This window comes from Mizuhopecten yessoensis, unplaced genomic scaffold (genome assembly GCF_002113885.1).
Source record: "Mizuhopecten yessoensis strain PY_sf001 unplaced genomic scaffold, ASM211388v2 scaffold10891, whole genome shotgun sequence".
Classification (NCBI taxonomy): domain Eukaryota; kingdom Metazoa; phylum Mollusca; class Bivalvia; order Pectinida; family Pectinidae; genus Mizuhopecten; species Mizuhopecten yessoensis.
Genome location: NW_018408773.1, coordinates 297923 through 322417, shown reverse-complemented (window position 1 = coordinate 322417; position 24495 = coordinate 297923). Strand labels below are relative to the sequence as shown.

The 24495-nt window shown below is 35.9% G+C and overlaps 1 protein-coding gene across 4 annotated transcripts in view; it reads right to left on the bottom strand.

Moving 5' to 3' along the window:
* Positions 1 to 7395: 7395 nt before the first annotated feature.
* LOC110463365 (ceramide synthase 2-like) overlaps positions 7396 to 24495 on the bottom strand; it is an 85125-nt gene continuing 68025 nt past the window's right edge. For 3 of the 4 annotated variants that reach the window (XM_021517891.1, XM_021517893.1, XM_021517894.1), the window contains 2 exons: positions 21087 to 21246; positions 7396 to 18127 (listed from right to left, as the gene is read on the bottom strand). In XM_021517891.1, coding sequence (XP_021373566.1) covers positions 17990 to 18127; positions 21087 to 21246 — 298 coding nt within the window. In that variant the 3' untranslated portion in view covers positions 7396 to 17989. The remainder of the gene's footprint in view (positions 18128 to 21086; positions 21247 to 24495) is intronic. The other variant, XM_021517892.1, reaches the window with a different exon arrangement.

Genomic DNA, 24495 nt, shown 5'->3' with positions numbered 1-24495 from the left:
TGTTCGACTTTCAATCACAGGGGTGAAATGTTTTAAAAAAAAATAACAGGGTCTTTTGAACGAATTTTAATCATAAATACTGATATTTTGCCTGTAGCTTTATTTTAGATCACTTTTAAGGTTACAAGTGTGAGTTTTATACCAGGTGAGCGATGCAGGCCCATTGGGCCTCTTGTTTTATTAGATTTTATACTGTATCCTAGTGAAGAGTTTGCGAGTGTAAGACAATTGTGTAGAATTTAAAAAAAAAGCACTGGGAATGGTTGAATGTTTCGTTTACAATCTCAAAATTTTAGAGATCAAATGAAGTAGGGCAGCTTGTCGAATGATGGTAAAGCATTCCCCAAAAACCGTGTCAACAGATAAGAATCAGTACATGTCTCGTTCCAGGTAAGACAGATTTTTAAACGCTAACTAAGAAATCTTGAAGGAGCAAATAAAAAATCTCCACAAACTACAATTGGCAGTCGTGTAGATACGTAAGACTCAAGTAGAATTGTGCATACACAATATTTCGCTGAACATGTTTTTCGCCGCTTTCTGAGGGTCGATCATGACTTCGATGCCCGATGAGTGTTTGCACACGTTGTATACCGAAGTTACCCTGAATTGTCCACGTGCATGGATAATTATATATTACATGTACAGTATGCTTTTAATCCTCGATAGAAGTAAATACAATCACGGCATGACTCAAATCGTGCACAGTTGAATTGAAATTGTATCCTGCTTTTAACTTTATGAAGAATGATGACGAAGCCAATGAGAAGGTCTTCCTGATAGATAGATTGGACCCGGGGGATGTTGACCTCTCATACCGGTAGGTAACTATGTTCTCTATCAAAAATAAAGATTTTGTTCGGTGGTTTTTTTGTGTATTTTACGTCCTATAAGCAGCTATGGTTGTTTAGAAACGTGTCGGGTTTTGGTGGTGGAGGAGAGCCGGAGTACCCGGAGAATGTACCTGGTGACTGCCCCACGTAGGCATCGAACCCGCAACCCAGTGTTGGAGGGCTAGTGCATGGTAGCAGAATTTCATACGTTTTAACAACTCGGCAACCGCAGCCCCGCTCAAAGTTATGTAACAGAGGTCATTTTTGTTCAATGTCTCCGAACCAGGGACTTCTGGTTTACTGGTATTAAGCTCTACCGAATGAGTCAATGAGAACTTCTCCCTAGCCGAGTCGGCAGGAAGCGCCTAGAATGTTACCAGGGTGAATTTCATTATCTATTTGAATGCAATAATATAACTATATCCCCCTTACGTAACAAATATATTCCTCGTTATTATTGTACAAACCCAAATATTTATAAGTTTAAAGGTCTTTTATCATTATGCAATCAACGAGTTCTGACAGGTTTATCTATTTTCCTAACCAAAATGGCTCCTCTTTTGTGAATGATGCATATGTTAACTGTTAATAGTTAAATAACTTGTGAATTATATGTATGTTTATTTATGTATTCCATTGTATGTCATATGTTACTATACCGTACCGGTTCCAAATTGAACTGTCCATTCTTTCAGTTATTGTACTTCATTTGCCATATCTGCAACTTTAATATTTCCTCGTGTAACACATATTATGTGTCCGATTGTTAATAAAAATATTGAAATCTTGAAAATCTTGAAGTCACCTTGACCATTTGTAATAACCCTATACAGGGTTCGACCGGAACACGTTTGATATGCAATTTCAGTCTTTGGGCCGTTTTGACCTTTGTACAAACAAACTAAATTTTAAACACGGTTCTTTATGCCTTTGTATTTCACGGGATTGCCAAGTAATGATTAGCTAAATGATGTTCGGGAAAACAAAAACCCATCTGGGACATAATAAATCTAAGTCGTCGGCTCTCGAAAACAATCCTATTAACTAAATCATCTCATTCGCTGGTATGAACATGAGCCAGCTGATGGACAAATTTAGTTCGAATTATATTTGTTAATTATTTGTACATGTACTTATATCTATGAAGGAGAATCTTGCGCTCGTTCCAAATAAAGTAATTGTTTCAAGTTAAGAACGAATATCAATCTTTATAGTTAAGTTATAATAATACATGCATGTATTATATTATATTGGCCGTATTATATTATTAAGAGGTCTAATAGGGCATGGCATTATTATGCACTATGTTCTAAACGAAGATGATACAATTGTATATCAGTCATGTAAAGATTCAGTCAGGAAGATTTACATCTACCAAGAATAAAACGTACTTCACGGATTAGCCTGTAACAGTTGGGCAGTCGAAACAGGAAGTTACTTGTTGACAGGCCCGATGAAAGCAAGGTCCGAACAGCCTAAAATTATTGGAATCAACTGCATGGACTGATATATATATCAATGCTCACCATCCTTTTGGTTCTGGCATCAAAGCCCTCAACATGTACCTTTCGTGAGAGTGTCAAGACTTAAATTGTCAGAGGTCAATCATGATCGGAGAACGGTTTTCTTTGATGGGATTTTCCCAAGCTCCGGGGATAAAGACATTAATAAAGACAAGTCATAGTTACCTTTGCTTCCGACAAAAATAGGAAAACGAAAGTTCTTCAAAAGAAGTCTCAATTAGGCCCTTAGCATTACATACTGGCAGACTATCACAAAACAACGGGGTTGGCCAGAACATGGACAACCAAAATATAAGTGTTCAGCCAAATATAACTGTAGGGTTGCTCGAGGGAGACACATTGAGACGAAAGAACCTATGAGACTTGCAGAAATGATAAAAAAAATCAAATAATGCGAAATAAGTTGCAGATCAAGTTCATTATTCGGTATTACAATTAAGATACCTCAGAAGAAGATGCTTGATTCTGCAGACACTGCAGTAGCCTCGTACAATCAGTTCTGTAAGGTTATAACACTGGCCAACTTTTTTCTAACATACCGAGCTTAATTATGTACATTAATAGGTTTAGCAGTGTGAAAACAATCGCGTATGCTAAAATACTGGGACCAACTTTAAAATAAATGTCTTAAACCAAGTCCGACATGAATCGCATATAAATTCCGTATGTCATGTTTTCACCGTATCATGCAAATTTCATCGGGGACTATACCGCCAAAGCAAAAGAAACTGAAACATGACCTTTACATGGAAGAGGAAATCGGATTCATTGGCTGGCATATTAATTGGGAAGAAAACTAAAGTACTCATAGAAATGTATAAATACCACTCAATCTACTGGTAACATCTGTGTAACAGCGGATGTCGGTGATCCGGATTCTTAAATACACAGAATAATAAACATTTTCACAATTAACAAGAAAAATTAAAACATCGGATCATTTCTTGAAATTATCCATCATAATCCGCATTCCAGAGGTATTATTTCAGGATGAAATTAGGGAAAAACATTTATTTTTCATATTAATAAAATGTTTATCAAATTCTAAGTATATCGTCAGTTTTACCCGTTACTCGTGTCTACACGAACAAGTTTCCAGTCAGTTTTACCCGTTACTCGTGTCTACACAAACAAGTGTCCAGTCAGTTTTACCCGTTACTCGTGTCTACACGAACAAGTTTCCAGTCAGTTTTACCCGTTACTCGTGTCTACGTTAACAAGTTTCCAGTCAGTTTTACAGATTTCCAGTTCAAGTTTGTTGGCGATTACCAATTTAGAAGCAAGGTCCATATAATTTTCGGGGAGTATTATTATTCTTCGGAAAAGATTCCCCGAGCGTCGACAAATCCGTTTTTAGACAATATGTCCACCAGGTTTCATTTTCTGATTCTGTTAGGGACGTTTCAGTGAATTATCTGAAACATCGAATCATTAATTTCAAGAGCATTATTTTGGAATTATCAGTCATTTTGGATAAACAAAATTCCAATGAGTTTTTATCATTTTCGAATCATTTTATTGAGAATTATCTGAATTATCAAATTACCTGTCGGTCCGGAAAAAAGACTTTCCATGGATGAGGCAGTATACCACAGTGTATATACAAAATATTCTATGTTAACGAATTTCTTTCAGCAAGAAGTCAGCATATAGGTTGTGCTATATTCTACTACTCGCGTAAATTCTGTACAAGATTCGACAACATGATATTGTTTAATTGTCCAATAAGTTTGCACTCTGTGACCCGCATGTGTTGTGGGTGAAGTCACTTGGGACTAGGCTGATTGACTGGACGATGATCGACCCTTGATTACTGGTAATGAAATCATAAGTCTAACAAAGTCTCACCTTGACTAACTCCCAACAGACTCACATGTACAGCTATATTTTACGTAATGCGTGAATGTGTGTTTCCGCTCTGTTTTCATACAATCGAATACTGAAAATTGACTAATCACTAGGAATACAAAGAAATGAGCCACATATTTGAAAATTTTGTTTGTAGACGCAGAGAGCCAAACAAATTAAACATTTTACTGCACCAGATGACCATTTCGTCCACTAGGAGTCACCAGTGGTACTAAATAATACACGTTCTCATTGGTTACCATAACGATGCAAGATAAACAAGAGAATAAGGTTACATAAAACAAAGGTAAGCTGTGTTACATATTCCACGCAGAGTTCAACAAAGGAAAATTAAAATCGACTACAAATTCATCACATTTCTGTACACCATGCTCCTTCACCGGAACTTGCACATGTACAAAATGTCTTTTGAGAAGCCTTCCATTATTTGTTATCAGTATTATCATTGAAAATGCACGTGCATGCATATCACACCTCCGTGTACAAAAATAGCAAGATCGTCTGAGCAATAGTAAATATCTCCTCTGTCCGATCGTTGTCATACATTCCGGATAGGTCGGGTAACAGGCACATGTTGTCCCTGACCTGTATCTTTATACGTTTACTGACCTAGTATTCGGCTATTCGTTTTGCAGGAACATGCGCCACCGGACGTCGGTCCCGTTACTCTTTTACTTTTGTTGGAGACATTCTAATGATCCTGAACTACCTCTCATTGTGTCTGCTGGTAAAGGTATTTTTGACGTATTGATAGTTTCTATTCTTCAATAAGATTCATAAAGTTTTACTTCATACGCAAACAATGTACGTATTAAACGTGTCGCAACGTTTTCAAGGCCGACGGCCCACTGGTCCATTTGCCAAGCTATGATCGACTGCCTTAGTTATTCCGTATATGAAATATCTATCCATTCTGGAATTGCTGGTCTGGCTGTCCTCTATCATTGTTATTTAATCGTCATATCCGGCGAGTGTTCCTTTCCAACTAAATGGAAGAAAGCACGTGTTTTACCCTTGTTTAAGAAAGCTTAAGGTACCTGTCACCTTCCGGCAAATCATCGACCTTATTACAAATACGTCTTCAATTTTGCAAGGGACAATCATTTTTTTTATATAAAAATCAATCTGTATTCCTGCAAGGACATTCGACAGTTTACCTGCTGATCGAGATTAATCATAATATTGTTTCTGCCATTGACAGAAAAGAATATTCGTGTGTTGTATTTTGCGACCTCTCCAAGGCGTTTGATAAAGTATGGCATAATGGACTGTTAATCAAACTTCGCCAGTATGGCATAAATGGTAACTTACTATTGTCATCTTTGAGTGTTTCTCAGAAGTAACTGCAAACGGCATGACCATGTGCATCAAATAATTAAAACAGCTTCGTCTAAAGTCTATGCATTAAAACAATTGAAATACAAAGTTAGTAAGGATACATTAAATACTATATATTTAAACAATAACTGGTTGTCTGGATGTAATTATTGTTGATATAATTACAAGTGACCTCTGGCAAATCCCATAAACCCCCCCCCTCGGGTTTTATGGGATTTGCCAGAGGTCACTTGTAATTATATCAACAATAATTACATCCAGACAACCAGGTATTTTTTATATTTACATATTTTTCTTTTTTAAGACATATTCCTACAAAAACCATTTGCCCTGCCTCAAAATACATTTCAGGCGGCCATCTTGTTTGTTTACATATTCCTACACCTGAAACAGGCAGTTGTAATTATAGTCGAGCAGTTGTAATTATAGCCTATATAATTACACTTGCCCTCTAACACTGTTGTAATGGGACGGCGCGGGGGCAAATGTAAATATACAACTTTCATAAGACCAACTCTTGAATGTTCTGTTGAACTGTCAAATGCATTGGAGAGGGTGCAGTTAGAAGCAGCCGGAGTTTCATCTGGTCTACCCTTTGTCGCCTCTTGTGAGGCACTTTAATTTCTTTGAAACTGGATGGGCACCTTTTAAATCTAGGAGAGAAAAAATATTAAACATTCTACTTTTTATAAGATGCATAATAGATAAGTACCAGATTTTCTTCATAGTTTGCTTCCTTTCAGAAGAAATGATCTTCATTGTGATTTTCGTAATCCCGATAACTATCAAATACCACACTGTAGATTAGATATTATTAAAAAATCATTTATCCCTTCTACAATAAATTTTTGGAATGGACTTGATAATTCTGTTAACAATATCTCATCATGTAGAACTTTTAGCACTAATTAGACATCAAATTCTACACGAAGAGGTCTTGAAAGTGATTGATTCCGGGAAGTTATTGAAGGTACGAATCATAATTCGTTTGTCTGTGCACAATCCTCGAATACGATTATTTAATGCCCTTTTAAACATTGGTATTCAACCAGTCCCAAATCTGGATACTCTTATATGGGGAGATGCAGATCTTCCATTCCAAGCAATCATTTATAAAATCAAAGAAGAGGTTTCATTCCCCCTCCTGTCCCTTCTCTTACCTTTCCCTTTTCATGTCAAGTAGTAGACTGACTATGTAGGTAGTTATATATGCTGCATTTTTGTCACTCATCACGTGTTATATATTTAGTTAATTACTGCGTGTTGTATTGGGCCTAGTAATTTGTCAGAATTTGTGCCCAATCTCTTTGATTGTTTGAACTTCGTTTCGTCATTGTCGTCATCAGACAGAGTTTGGTGTACAGGGTATGAAATCCTGTACCAGAAATCTATCATCAAATATCCTTCCGAGACAATATATTTTCTTTATTTTTTTCTTTCTGCCACTACCTTTCTACTCATTGTTAGCGATCGCTCTATCGACCACGTCATACACTCACTTTGGCAAGGAAACTTTGTATTGACCTAAATGATGTGAAGTTATTGTGCGGACACGGACCCCGACATATGGATGGATTGTATATGTAGGGGATAACGAAGACCAAGTCACGGTGAAGGACTAAGCCACTGCATGCTATCTAGTAAGGACAAAATCGAATAATGTTTGTAAGGTCAAGTATAGTACTTTGAAAACCAGACTAATGCAATATTTGTTTAAAGTGACTAAAACAAGGAGGTCTGTACAACACAACAGAATTATGTGATCCCAGGGGCGTCCTGTTCTGTGGCGCACTATGTTTGGCAAAACCAGGTAAATACAAACAAACTTGTGATGAAAGAAATGAAATATTTTATTGACAAATATTCTTGGAACATCAAATCCAGACATGGCTTATTTAACATTGTATATCAAAGGTCTACTCGGACATTCCCCACCGCTCTGTACACCATAGATGTATCTAAAACATATCCACAGCGCTAACATATGATACATCCTAGATGTTCTAAAACATATCCACAGCGCTAACATGCATCCTAGATGTTCTAAAAGTATCCACAGCGCTAACATGCATCCTAGATGTTCTAAAAGTATTCACAGCGCTAACATGCGTCCTAGATGTTCTAAAAGTATTCACAGCGCTAACATGCATCATAGATGTTCTAAAAGTATTCACAGCGCTAACATGCATCCTAGATGTTCTAAAAGTATTCACAGCGCTAACGTACATCAGGTCTGTATTTAAATTCATCACGTCACTACTTAGAATCGGTATGTTTCAAGGCCAGGTAATTCTTTATCTTTCCCAAATAAAAGTCCTTCTCATTGGTTCAGGTTTGTTTTAAGGCAGTGTAGTTCTGTATCTTTCCCCGACACATGAAAGTCTGTGTGGAGTAGATGCTTTCCATTATGTGCCATGATTACAATAGTAAACAAAGGTTACCTTGCATTAGAAGTGACTTTGTTGGAATGCTGAAGGAACGAACGGCCAGTGGCGTGATACATTTGTTACAGTCTTACTGACTGGTTACCATACTAGTCTGGTATATGTGGCTTGTATCTGAACCGAATCCTCAAAATTTATATTAAGAAATCAGATTAAGATATGCAGCCAGTAGAACTTGACAGTCAGGATGTAGCTAGCTAACCCTCTCTCACACGTTTACCTGTAGAATCACAAAACCAGCTCTATAATATTAGTAAAAGCTTTAAAAGATTTATTTGAAATACATCTATATCATGCGATAGTAAAAATATTTTTGCTTTGCTTCATACCGATTCACTGTGGTCTATGTCAAGTGTAAAATCTACTGCTCTCGGAAGAGGGGAAAATGTTAACAGTCTATTGTGAAACCAATTTTATTCAAATTAAAAGTCAATATCATTTTGAATTTCATGTTCATTTGAAATATTTTCATAAGAAAAATTAACTGTTTATATTCCAAGTGCATACACTTGACGAACACATATTAGAATAACATAGAAAATAACAACCACTTAATGAAAAATTGAAAAAATGAAAATATAAAAAGAACAGATGGGAATAAATAGAAGTACCAATTATAAGTTTTACCAGTAATTAGACGAATCAATAAGGTTAAATGTAAAGACAAGGTGTTACTTCCTGGAAAAATCAAGGATAACTAAATCCATGTCATTTCTTTCCAGGTAAGTTACAAAATCATAAATATTTCAAAATGATCACTTCAACTTAACAAAAAAGAGCAATTACAACCAAATCAAATGAGCGTGAACCGACTGTAAATCCACTTATTTCCATGAATAATAATTTTCCCGTTTATGCTTCAGACGTATTATTTGCAAGGGTTTTACCATAGAATGGAAGAGGCTGGATAAGGAATGATATCCATGGTTGATGATATTATTTTTTACCCAACAGTGAATTTATCCTCAAGTCTACAAACTTTAGTGAGCAGAATATCATCTAAGAATTAGCTCACAAGAATGGATAAAAACAATAACAGATCATTTCAAGTTGGATATTTTGTTTCCTCCCATACATGAAAGTTAATAAGGACAATGTGATGTCACACAGCATGGTGTTATTTCACACTGAAACTATTCAACAATAAGCTGGGAGTATAGAACCTGTAACAGTTGAGGGGGAAACAGATTAAGTCACATCTAGCTTGTGATTGTCTGCACACATAATCACATCTAGCTTGCGATTGTCTGCACACATAATCATATCTAGCTTGCGATTGTCTGCACACATAATCACATCTAGCTTGTGATTGTCTTTTCTTGCAAAATAATGGAACAATTTACCACTCAAAGCATAAGGGATTCACAGTTTGAAGGTCAAGGTCAATGCAAGAGCTCAAGTTCAAGGGCAAGGCAAGAGCTCGGCTAGCAGGAATACTTCTAGCTTCAAAATTTGTAAAATAGAAAAATACATGACAAGTTTAATGAATAGGTATTAGAAATATGCTGTAAAATCAGAAATAGCTATTTCTATTTGATTTACAAATATACAGTAGTACGAATATTTAATCTCATAGTAAGTACTCGGACATAAAAATATAGCTGGCTAGGTTTAGTACATTGATCAATTTCATCAAAATCACATATCCGATTCCACATTTATGAACGTTGAGCATCCAAGTGGATATTAAATCTGATTTTCGAAGGACTGAATATTTACTGAGTACTGCTATAAAACTATAAATACTACAGATGTCGCATGCAGAATAAAGTACCTACTGACTTCTCTAGGAATCTCATTGGCAAGACAATTTTTGTTGAAGAAGAATATAAAAAAAATCATTTGGAGGAAGATAACCATCAAAGTAATAGAATCTGCATCACTATATAAATATCCCCATAGCTATATCATAAACATGTCTGGGGTCTCGGAAAAATCTAGATTTATGTAAATTCTTTTAAAGCTACTGACAACAACATTGAAATCTTAAAAACATCTAGCAGAAATGATCAGAAATCTAAACATGTTTTTAATGAAACAAATAAACGTGTTTTATCTTCACACAGTCACGATCAGATATATTATTGTAGCACTTGATACAAAGAGTAAAAATTCCCCTTAAAGTAAATCACCCATAACAAAATACTGGATACATGTTTCCAATGTGTATAATTTACCCGCACTCTCTCTCTCCGATCACTCCCACACCGTGACCGATGACAATAATACTACAGTGTACATCAGATTAATCCGGGAACTAAACCAACAGTCGATGCGACTTTATGGCCATGTTACACAACAGCAGGGCGTAAATCAGCAGGAGGTAAGACTCCTAATTCCGTTGACATTAAAATGTCAACGTCAAATTAGAAGGTAAAATACTATTTTCTTTACTGCTTCAAAAATATTAAACAGAAAATTCAGAGACTTTAAGTTTTTTGAAACTGATTTAAAATAAAATGTTAAGAGCTGACAGTTGAAGAAGTGATTTATGTTTGACTGTAAGGATCATAATATTTCTGATGCATGATCAAGTATGTATCACATACAAGCCAGAATTGAAAGAATTCTTATTGTAAGCCTCCATACCACCTAAATTATCTTACATAACTGTAAATCGGCCTCATAATAAAAGTTGCCGTATGATTAAATATCGTCTTCAGCTGGACTGATATATCTTTTAAGTCCTTATGCTAATGTATATGACCTTATGTACTTTGAGTGTTTGTAGGCAAGACAGTTTATATTTTATCACCAACATAAAGGGTGTGGGACTTCTTGACTAGATACCTGGTACACACCCTAACACCCCCATCAGTGGATATCATCTGACCACTGGATGTTAACACTGACTACAATATAAACAAGCAGGTAAATACAAATCATTCCCATTGGACTTCTGACCACTGGATGTTAAAACGACCACAATAAAAACAAGTGTGTATATATATACACATAAATTCCCACTGAACATCCCACATCTGGACATTAAAACTGACCACAATACAAGCAATTGTGTATGTACACATGTCATTTCTGCTGGACATCTGACTGCTTGATGTGTAACACATACTGACCAGTGCTAGATGTGTAACACACACTGACCAGTGCTAGATGTGTAACACAAACTGACCAGTGCTAGATGTGTACCATACACTGACCGATGCTAGATGTGTACCACACACTGACCGATGCTAGATGTGTACCACACACTGACCGGTGCTAGATGTGTAACACACACTGACTGATGCTAGATGTGTACCACACACTGACCAGTTCTAGATGTGTACCACACACTGACCAATGCTAGATGTGTACCATACACTGACCGATGCTAGATGTGTACCACACACTGACCAGTTCTAGATGTGTACCACACACTGACCAGTTCTAGATGTGTAACACACACAGACCGATGCTTGATGTGTACCACACACTGATCGGGGCTAGATGTGTACCACACACTGACCAGTTCTAGATGTGTACCACACACTGACCAGTTCTAGATGTGTAACACACACTGACCACAATACAAACAGGCGTGTATTTAATGCATCATTATATAACATTATAATACAAATAAGCCTAGATGATCTGGTTTTAATGGGGGGGGGGGGCTTATTACTGAGCATGGTCTTATAACAGGTAATGTGTGATACATGTTTTATGATTCTGGATTTTGTAGCATTTAAATCAGATGTTAACTCTATTGATACCTAATGTTGTCAACACTTATTACGATCAAATGATAATAAAACAACTCAGATTAGGTCAATACATGATCAGGTCAATACAAGATCAGGTTAATAAAAGCTTCGAATCGGGTTATTATTTTTCAATATTACAGAGAAAAGATGTTACTGGGTGGAATTTAAAATGTGTCTGAACTTATACATTGATACTTAAGTTGACAGTAGAACATGTTTTAATGAATGCCGAGACACAAAAAAACACCAAGACACACTTCACTTAAACTGATTATATAAAAAAAAAGTTCATCGCAAAAAGTAAAAATTTGGATCCCTCATCAAAAGTTGTCCACTCATTACCAAGAGTCAAAGGCACACAACTTCTATTACGCTCTCAACAGAAGGTAGCGAGTAATTTAGTACAAAACCTGACTTGGCATCATTCACCTCACTTTAAGAAATGTCCGTTCATGATGTTCTATTTGCCTTAAGCTTATAAAGTTATCATAAATACAGGAACTTTTATCTTAAACTTGAGTACTAATTAAAACGGGTTCTGTACGATGCAATAACCAAAACTGCTTCTGTATTCTGATTTAGTTAAATTTAGAAGCAGAATAAAAACAAAACCTACAATGTCAAAACATTTATTACAACATAACAATGGGAACGAACACAGCAATGTTAAAAACAGTAAGCAACTGTAATATCAATTAAAATCCACTCAACCACAGACAGAACATACAGTACAGTATTACACAAAGGCCAAAATAATCTGCACATTATTTGTGCCCATGGAGCATTTAGATACTAAACATCTACCCCAATGGCCTGTTCTTGCTCACCCATTGGTTCAACCGTTTTAATTATTTCTTATTTATTTTAACAGTAAAAAGAGCCTGTATCACTCACCTGCCTTTGTTGAAAATTGTATTCACCCCGACAATGTGTTTATTAAACTTTGATGAAAATTCAAAAAGACTTCTTTATTTTTGCATCAGCTTTGAATCTTTCGATTTTAAATTCTTGCTTTATTGCTACCAGGTAATTTCAAACCACTGAATATCCTAAATTGTGATCTAAATAATTATGAAATTATGAATATTTGTATTGAATTTGCTCATGGTCCAGATCTAAGATCAATAAATATCAAATACAGAAATTTTAGCAGGCGTTTACAGTCAAGGAAGGATATGAAGGACCCATAAAACTGGCTTCAGCTTCTTGAGAAAGATCTTCAGTTACAGTTGGTTTTCACACATTTTTCTCCACTGAGTTAGAAATATGAACAACATTCAAAAAATCAAATTCATATACAGAATGACTGAAATATTAAAATATACTGTATATAATACAATAAGAACCTGACCCATACAAACAACTAAGTGTTCACGGAGGTACATCCTGATAAAAACTTCAGTATCAACAGCCAAGGTAGATAGGAGTAGCATAACAAATTATAGATCAATGATCATAGTCAAAATAGACTTTTTTTTTATTATTATTTCCATTTTTTTTTTTATTGTAAAAAAAACTATTATGAAAGAAAATGAATGCTGGAAATGCTGGATTTCATCATTATGATTTTTACATGTTGATGAGGTTATAGTTTAACTGTGCTGTATTTTTACAAGGCTACACTTTTTATAACGAGGAGTACAAACTTAAACCCCACACTGGGACCCCCCCCCCCCCCCAAGGTTATGCCCCCTCAACAGGAGACAGCATCCCCTTAGTGTCAGGTTACGCCCCTTCAACATGAGACAACACCCCCTAAGTGAGGTTACACCCCAAACTGGGAAACCACGCCCCTTATAGTAAGGTTATGTCCCCTCAACAGGAGACCACACCCCCTCAGTGTGAGTTTACGCCCCCACACCAGGAAACCACACCCTGTTAGTGAGGTTACACCCCTCATTTTAAAACACTTTTAAATAGCAGGTACCATATACAAATATCATCCTGAATTTCTTATTTTTAACTAAAATTTCATCAAGAGTTTAATGTTTTTATATAACATACCATCCTGAATTTATAAAGAAAGTCTTGGAACGAATCTCTGTCTGGTATCTTGTTTATGAAAGGTTGGTCAATTTGAACTGAAGTCTCTGTCTAGCTATTGTCTCAAATACAGGTAAACATTAACATGTCGAAGCATACCAACATTTTAACCTGTTAACCGTCATACGTCTTGCATCATATTTTAGTTATGATTTTAGCTACTAGATGTTTGGGTCATTCTACCGAACACAGTGAACCTGTTGGGACTATTTACAATGTATAGAAAATCTTAAGACGACTGTTCACACTGTCAACAACAGGTAAAACAGCAGTCAACAATGACTGCTTCAGTCAATATAACGAAAGGTCAAAGTTCAGTCATGACAGATGTGAAGTGTGGTGATAGCTAAATCGCCAGTGAAATAATAGAAAGGTTACTGTATCATAAAAATCTCACAACAAATACAGACATTTTGATCGAACATACCTCCTAGGTGGGTAAACATGAGTAAGCTAAACCTAGCATATGATGAAGGACACTGGTTCAAAAAACGCCACCATGGTCCTGGTCACATGACCCTTTGTCAGACACATGGGTGGTCAAACTTTGTGGGATGACCAACTTGTCTTTGTACTACACTGTATTAACAAAATGAAATAATTGACCAGTTGATATTCTTGTTCAGGTCATAAGCTAACGTATTAGGTCACTCGTTATAAAGTTATAAAGCACATTTGACCTTGACAGACAATTTATTGGGACAAATATCCGTACAAACTGCAACAAGCAACTTTCTAAATATTATAACTGGCACTCTCCCTGTTGGCAGTATCATACACTGTACAACATCCATAATATCAAAACATTTCATTTAAGCATCAAGGACACAGCCTTTCAAGCTTAGATAACCGAGTGGTCAATCGTACAGATTAACATGAAACGGTAATTAGTATACCCTTATACAGTCGTATCATTAATCCAGCCACCACTAATCAGGTTGTCTATTTAGCAACAACTAATCAGGTTGCCTCAATATCTGGGGACCCATTATCCAGACATCACTTATATGTTTATCCAACTATCCAGTCACCACTAACCTGGTTGTCCCAATTTCCAGTCACCACTAATCCAGCTGTCCCACAATTCAGCCAGTGATTTAGAGAACAGACTGGCCTGCTCTTTGTGAAATTATCTAATTTATCTGGCTGTCTCACAAGATGGCTGGATTATCTACTGCGAATAAAGGTGGCCAGATTATCTAATGGGAGTAAAGATGTCTGTATTATCTTCTGGGAATAAATATGGCTGGATTATCTTCTGGGAATATAGATGGCTGGATTATCTTCTGGGAATAAAGATGGCTGGATTATCTTCTGGGAATAAAGATGGCTGGATTATCTACTTAGAAAAAATGGTTGCTTGATTATCAGCACTCCCCTGTAATCTGCCATGTGTACAGGTATGGTAAGATTTATGACAATTTGATTGTTGATTATTTCAATATTTTAATTGTGACATTAGAGGGGCTGGATATCAAGTATCTGTATCTGATCCGACATTACAGTGACAAGTCACCACCACCAAAGATAGGATTTGTTCAGATTTGTCCACAGGCTATACTCTGTTTGTTTGGTTCTATAGCTGTTTGTTTTATTATATTTACAGTATAAAGTGCTCTAACTCTGCATGTAGTGTTAATTGACAGTGTTAGAGATGTGTAACCCAGACACATATCAACCGTACACTAGTACTGTATAGCTGGATCAAGGAGGATCAAGGATCAGACTGCACCCGTGTACTGGTGGCGCCTCCTGGCCGATTACCTGCCCCTGAGATAACCTCAGATAACAGGCTATAACAGGTGATAGCAGTTCTTTTATCACTAACACTGTCAATATGCAATCACGATAACCCAAAATCATATCTATTTACATGTAGACACAATTAAACCTCAGAACCCACCATACGTTTGACTTTTACACACCCTGTCAAATCTGCTTACAAGTATCTGTTTAATTGGCAGGTATAATACCATGAAATGTTTGTCATATATTTTCTTAGTAATGCTGCTGTGTGTTGTTTAAACACCAACTTGGTGGAAGAATGGAGTAATAGATTATTAATAAGTTTATTTTTTGCTATAATAAGCTGTAAAATTTCGCTATCACTTATCTAAGGGGTTCTGTAAATGTGACAGGTACTTTTGCACAGATTTATACATTTTGAGAAAAATCGAAAAATAGTTGAAAATGAATAAGGTTTCTCTTTTCTTTGATTTTAAAAATATATGATTTTCCCCTATTTTGATACCTTATTCGCATAATTTATGGACAATACTGAGATTGCACCTGCTGAGGACTATAATCAAACTGCTTGAATCTGATTACTTTAGAAGTAAAAACAATATGTGTATCTGTACAATGTGCCCAGGTGTGATGGAGGGCATCATGACCTTTGACCTTTCTACAGTCGTTCTGGACCAATAGTCTTCACCAATTTTAATCTCATAAGCTTTGTTTATAGCACTTATACAAAAATTACAAAACAATTGGAATTATAAACTTGGACATGATGTTTCTTTTCAATGAATAATCGAAGAATGTTTGAGTGTGTCGACAATACAAGTACGGCCAGTACACTATTGCTGACTGTGTATACAGAATACCCTGGAATACTGGCTACCTTCCCTCGGTCAACACTTCACATTAAAGTATACTTATACACATTGCTTTGAATCCTTCTTATAATGCTTATACTTTAAATGTAACTTTCAACAAACTGTTTAAAAATTCAAATATATATGTGTTCACGTATATATAGCCATTTAATGCAAACTTCAAGTCCTAATTCATTGCAAAAGTTTGAATATAAATAAAATTACCAGTTTATATGCGCATACATAATTGCTATTACATACTGACCTACACTTAACATATACATGACTACAATGAGCTTTACTGCATTGAAATTGAAATTGGACACTCCCACACTATATCTCCCGACGCTGAACCTGCTGAGTTTGTGTGTGTAGAAGAATGAGCAATGATGCTGTGAGTTTGGTCCTCACAACACCTGGTCCATGCTCATGTATACAGTGATCAACCGATCAGGCCTCGTATCCTCACACCTGTGTCTCAACGCTGCTCAAATCTCTCCAGTTTCTTGGATTTTGGACATGAAGACTTTCTGTCTACCAAAATAACTTGCAATGGACTAGTCATTTCACTGGTAAGACTGGACACTTGACCAATAGTCTTGACTGGACACTTGGCCAATAGTCTTGTTTATCTCAGCACAGACAAGGCTCACCTGATCTCTATTCATGAAACATTTTCGTGCTCAAATTCAGATTCTTTGCTCAAGCCAAATTCCTTGTTCTAGTGATAAATTATATAAAAGATGGGTGCCTATAAGATGTTTTTTGGGCCCATCAATTTCCAAATTTTATCTTTACTAGTGGATAATATAATGTCTTATTGTATTACAAGCGAAAGATTAACAGAAACTGGGGTTCTTTGGCACCAAGAGGGGTTTGGGTTAATCACATATTTTGATGGAAGCCGATCACAATTTTCAAAGGTAAGACTTCACTTTTTGACTGTGTCTACGATTATAGAGAGAATAGAAAGCATATTTGAGTAAGAGAATGGTTTCATGAATACAAGCCGAGGAGTTGTCAAGGATACACAGGTCACATGACCAGTGTCATATCACTGACGACACACACAATCAGCTATGGCTGACCTATTATACAACAGGCCTGAAGTCGGAACACTTGCACATATCATTATGAAATCACATTCTTCACTCACAACACACATGCTAGGTGACAGAATACAAAAAATCACCTTACAACATGCTACATTGACTCACAGAAAGTCCATATTAACAATAACATCATATATTGCACAACAGCCACTCAGCTGAATACTTTCGCTAGGAGACTGACCACCATTTTAAGGCGTCTAAGGACATAAAAATGATCATTGCAATCTCTTACAATATTTTGGCCTCACCACAGTAGAGCTGCCAGGGGAAGTAACTCTCCATCACATTTGTCAACAGTATTAACGAGTGCTGGACTAAAAACCTGTCAGTTACAACAACCATTTATGCCTAACGAGAAAAAAAAAGTCATAACATGTATCTGTTTGAGCTGCATGTACAACGCACAGCAACACCATTGCACGGTCAAAAGCTTTGTCTAATTAAAGAGTACAAACAGAGGCAGGTATCTGGACTTGAGTTGTTGGCCCCCTGGCGCGCTTGGCTGCCCCCAGCGGCGGCACCACTAAGACACGGCCTTGACCTTGTTGTGGTTGTGGTTGTGGTTGTGATTGTGATTGTGATTATTGTTAGGTTGGACTGCGTGACCATTTTCGTCTTCGCTGACATTTTCCTCCTCGGAGCTACGAATATCTGTAACCTCCTGTGAAAAAGAAAGAATAAAGGAAATAAAATTGTGAAGAATTTAAAATCAGCACTTGTATTGAAATCATTATCTAACATGCACATGTCATCATTTACATAAATCTTGTCTCAATATTTTTCAATATTTCAATCAATTATCCTTTGAATTATCACTTGGCTTTTAATTTAGTGACAACATAGTATACATCTGTAATTTATATCAAAAATAGAATAAGAATGATATAGGCTTAGCCTGTTGTCTGAATCTTTTGTCAATACTGTACTACATGCATGCAATTTTCTATTTTGTTACATCTGATTTGATATACACAACTTACATGTTTGTATTATATATGTATTGAATTAAATAACATTTAAAATATTTGTTGACATGTTATTCAGCAAACTTTTAGGAAAAGATATTTAATATTGTTACACCTCAAATGAATTTCTAGCTATTTGATTGGTTGGGAGAAAATTAAACAAAAATCTGTCACACTCCGAAAATACATTGGTTTTAAGGGGCGCTGGTGATATCGCCATGAGACAGTGAAAAATATCACATGCGCAAAAAATGTGCGTTCACCGCTTCGTTTCCCCACCATGATGGTCACAAGAACGTTTGACGGCAACAGCCAATTTTATCAAGCGCCGGTGCGATAGCGATTGTTAACAGCAGACTATCAACAAACAAGATGTCATTATCGAGGTTTGCTGCCGTCCCTTAAACATTTTCTCTTGTAAGACTTTAACATTTACCCCTGAAGTCACATTTGAACTCTTCCAATTTAAAGGTTGGAATAGTTCATTATGAAACTTCAGGGGTGAATGAGTTAAATACCTTTACCATCAGTTAACAACTGAAGTTTCTCTGATTTCTGACATTGGAACTCTTTTGGCCAGGAGATGCATATGATTATCATATGTAGAAAGGGTAGTGTACATACAGCCTTAAATGATAACTGATATATCTACTGATCATAAATTCAGTTTAGTATACATAAGAATGTTGATCAGTGGAGGTCTGGAGTCCAACACTTTCAGTTTCACACAAGAATCTATGAAAAATACTCTTACAACTAAGGCCAAGTAAGGGATATATCTGCTTCCTTATTATAAACAATAGTACCATACCGGGTAGCACTATATAGTGATGATATATTGGTGAAAGGGAAACACATGACAATGATGACTGAACCATGCTGAATTTCATTGATAATGGTTATGATATTTGAACTAACAGTAGCCATTTCAAATGGAATTTCAAGGAATTTCTTTTCTTTTCTTTTAAACAGCATAGTATTGTAAATAGAATTCCTCATGATGCAACTTTGCAATGAAATGGCACATGAAGAAACCATTGTCTATACATGTTCATTATAATATAGGAAAGATGAAGTATTTTTTCGATGTAATGAAATTGGAGGGGGAAATATAGTTTACCTTACTGGTCAAGAATATAGCAGTTTTTTTATTAGCTGATTAACAAGATATATTGTAGGGATGCTTTCGCCTTGTATTTTTAAAAAAAATATTTTTTTAACACATTATGCTGTATGCCTATGGTTAAATTGTGCTGAAAAAAGGACCATAACTACGAAATTCCAACATAATTCAGTCAAATACTGTGAGACTAGTTGTGGTCATAAAGTTATGTGTACAGGTGGACAGACGAACGAGCGAACGAATGAACGAACGGATGGATAGACAGACGGCGTGGTAACATATTACACTCTGGTTTTATTGGGTTCATAAAACTTGGTGATTCACATTGGTAAAATATTCAAGTAAACAAATAGGTCCTTGGCTATATCTAAAGGTCATTACTTTTCAAAAACTTTGCATAACCCCAATTCAGAAGGCCTTTTCGTTACTAAGAAAAAGTCCTTTGTGTGTTTATACAAATTTGACCCGTCACTTTTAATATGAGCCGAGGTAATTTCTTTCACAAACTTTATAGCACTCCATGCCAGCAAGCTATGTCAAAATATCCATACTTTAAGGTTTCATTTCTTTGACATTTGAACAAATTTGACCCCTGCGACCTTTGACATGGCAAGGGTCATTTCTTTTTATAACCCTTTTAAGTACTCCAAGCTAGTGAGCTAATTGCAAAATATCTTAACTCTAGGCCTTTTCTGTTCTTCAGAAGACATTTGAACATTTAATATTCAAATATGTGAATCATAAAGAGATATTTTGAATTCTTAATGTTTTAAAGAAAATCATGACAAAAAATATTGTCACAAAGAAGGTTTATGAACAGTCATGTAAGGTTCTATGTTTAAAGATTATTTAATTGAAGATTTATTTGATCTTTGTATGTAACATCTTTTATGATCTCTTAAAGTGGAAAATTAAACATTAAATGAAATAGGAATCAAACAAGAGGCTCAGAGGGCCTGAATAGCTCAACTGGTCTTTAGCTATATGCATGTCAAAAGATTGAAATGATGAAAGTCTTTAAATTTTATCAATAAATTCCTTATTTGGCCTCAAATTCTTTTTGCTGTTAGAATATCAATATTTCTACGGTACGGCTCTTTACCTATACCTTATTCCCAACCAGTACTTTTGACCAAAAGATGCTTCTTACTAAATTAAAATAATTTAAATCTACCACTGTTGGGAACTGCTGTTCTGTCGAGCGGCGCCACACACTTTATCTTTTTCATGTAGAATCCATTACCAATGGATCCCTTATACCAAATTTGGTTAAAATCTGTTGATTAGAACTAAAATAGTCTTTTCAGATTTCAGCCATTCTGGTCTTGCGTATTATATGAAAAGTTGACTGCAGACAGACAGTGTTTTTGCACCAAAGCATAAGCTCACTTGTTCGTTTGTAGGTGAGCTATCAAGACAAAGAAAAAATCCAGCCACAAAAAGACAAATCATAGCCTGTAGCATGCAGACTGCCTCGACCTGTGGTCAGCAACAGTGACCGGCAGCCAGGATACACAAAAGACAGTATATACCTCTCCGGAGTTTGTGAGGACGTCGTATGTCACCTTGACGATGAGGGAGAACCAATAGGCATGCAATACCAGCAGTAGGCATAGCATCGCGTTAAACATATACATGGCGGGGAAATAACCCACAATCACAGGCAACTCAAAGTAGGTAGAGTAGATCACCCTAAAAAGAAACCAACAGAGCATACGGATACACAATACATCATATACTATCAGGCCGTACCTCACAGGGAAACCCATTCAACTGGCATCATAGTTCATCATTTATAATTGTTGAAATTCCAACATTCTGATCATTTTGTGCTTGTCCTATGAAGTTTAGGATCATAGTTTAGGATCTAGATGTTATGATGCCATCAGAATGAGTCTCACTGCACTGTATCCTTATCATGGTTGGCATCGATGTCAGTTTGTAAGCTGTGTTGGAGATTATAGCCCTGTAGCACCCTGCTTTATGGCAGTGGTTGTCAGTACAGTACCACATGTGACAAGATTAGCCCTACACAGTGGAGTTTGTGGGCCCTGTCTCACGGTATGGTGGGGTATATAATGAAGACTATCACCCTACTATACGACAGTGTGTAAGGAGTGTTGGAGACTCTGCCCCACTGTACATAAAGGAGTTGCATTGGTTACGAACCGTACCGCCCTGCAGAGTACAATGCAAACCTTGGTGTGGTGTGGTGTGAGCTGCAAAAAAAACTTATCACCTATTACAATGTGTATAATAACCACATGCCCAACAGTCAAAATCTTAATTCTGAAAAAAATAGGTACACAGGCTATATACAAACTTAGTAATTAGTAGATATGATTAATACATTTAGGTAAAAATGTTATAAACACATAGAAAAGTACACCACACAAGTACAAAGACACGCATGCATATATATAAACATCATGCTAGCAGGTTTTGGTTAGAAAACACAATGTGGATGGAAGTGGTAGCAACGCCAATTTGTCAGTAAAATAAGGTACACCTCACAGATGGGTAAATAATTTTTGAATAACATTACTAAAAACAATATTATAAAGATCGGGATTATCAGTAAAAATTAACAGCTACTTTTGTGATCTGTTTTACTCAACTGTTTCATTAAATTTCCTAAATAGTCAGGAAATTGTGAATCTGTGTTAGAAAAAGGTAAAATATCCTGCAAATTATGTGTGCGTAACTGTCATTCCGCAAAATAATATTTATACATGTATACACTTTAGTTGGAAATGATTTAATGGTTGGAAAAAATGAATACCTTAACTTTAAAAGTCCCAATTATTAACTCCCCATGATTAATTTAATGTACATATTACGATGTACTATTATATATGTGGTCAATCTAGGTCATCATTGAGAACATTTGTTATCTGTAATACGACCAGGGATTATCTAGTCATTAAAAAAAAGGCCCTGTGTATTCGGCTTATTCTCAAATTTGAATCTTATATGCAGGAGGGAGTTAGTCCCCAGATATGATCAGTTGTACAGTGTAGGCTTGGTAACGAGGATGGGACTATCATTGGTAAAACACCTAGAGTTAACTCCCTTAGTACATCGTATTCAATGGTTTTGTTTCCTGTTGAAAGTTCTTTTCTTTTCTGTTGTACATTTTCTGTTATCAATTGCCGATCCTACATTTATACATTCTGATACTGTGAAATTTGATTTCTGGAATTTGACCTTTTGTTAGGTAGGTTATCTGACTTCTCTGTATTATCACAGCCTTGACATTCAGGGTCACCATCAACTGATGCTTATCTATCCAGCTTGGCATTTATCCCCAACTCTAACTATTGTTTTGAATTATTAGTGAGTACAGAAGTTTTTCTGTTTGGTATTATTTGAAGGGGAGGGGCACTTAAACCAGGCAGGATGGACAGTATCATTGCAGGCCTTTAAATAGGGACACAAAACCAACGAGTTATAAGAAATTTGGAAAATCAAATTAATTGAGAACCCATAACAACCTATCACAGCATCAGTAACAAATATTCTCCTTCTTATTTTCCCTTTAATTAATACTAATCTAAAATATATATAATACATATTTACAGTTTATTGTTATAGGAAACAATAAATTTATACTTATACAGAAACAACAACCCCCTCCCAACTATTTTTGAAACATTCAAACTTAATTCCACTCAAATTTTGTACACAAAAATATAATTAAATATTTTTGTTTGCAGCATTTTAAACCAATATCCTTTTTGTAATGGTGGTGAACAGTGGGTGAACCTGTACTGACTATATTGACCAATATAAGTAGATATGTAATACCACAAACCAGTTGTTATAGAACTAGTAAATATACTTTATCATGCTGTATCTAAACTTTAGTCAGGTATTATTAGATATTATCTGATATCAAATACCGATATCTGTATCACTGGAAATATCAACATTGATATCAAATATATATTATCAACAGGATCTCAACTCTGATAGCAATTACATATTATTGATCGGAATCAATAAGCCTTATGACTCCTGAACAATAATTGTATCTGAGAAAATATATAATCGTTAAGTATTGAACTCTTAGTTATATAGATCAGCATAAAAAAAATATGCCATATTATGCTTAATTATTAATTGATTATACGAGTAAATAATAAGTGATATCACTAAAACAAAAGTCATTACTATTATACAAGGCCAGACATTATGGGGATAAACAGTAATTTTACCATTCTACAAGGGGAGACATTTTGAGGGTAAACAGTGAGTTAGCTTACCATTCTACAAGGGAGACATTATGGGGGTAAACAGTAAGTAAGCTTACCATTCTACAAGGGAGACATTATGGGGGTAAACAGTGAGTAAGCTTACCATTCTACAAGGGGAGGCATTATGGGGATAAACAATAAGCTTACCATTCTACAAGTGAGACATTATGGGGATAAACAGTAAGCTTACCATCCTACAAGGGGAGACATTATGGGGGTAAACAGTGAGTAAGCTTACCATTGTACAAGGCGAGACATTATGGGGGTAAACAGTGAGTTAGCTTACCATTGTACAAGGGGCGACATTATGAGGGTAAACAGTGAGTAAGGTTACCATTCTACAAGGCAAGACATTATGGGGTAAACAGTTAGCTTACCATTCTACAAGGAGAGGCATTATGGCGGTAAACAATGAGTAAGCTTACCATTCTACAAGGCCAGACATTATGGGGGTAAACAGTGAGTTAGCTTACCATTCTACAAGGGGAGACATAATGGGGGTAAACAGTGAGTAAGCTTACCATTCTACAAGGGGAGATATTATGGGGGTAAACAGTAAGCTTACCATTGTACAAGGGGAGACATTATGAGGGTAAACAGAGTTAGCTTACCATTGTACAAGGGGACACATTATGAGGGTAAACAGTGAGTTAGCTTACCTTTGTACAAGGGGAGACATAATGAG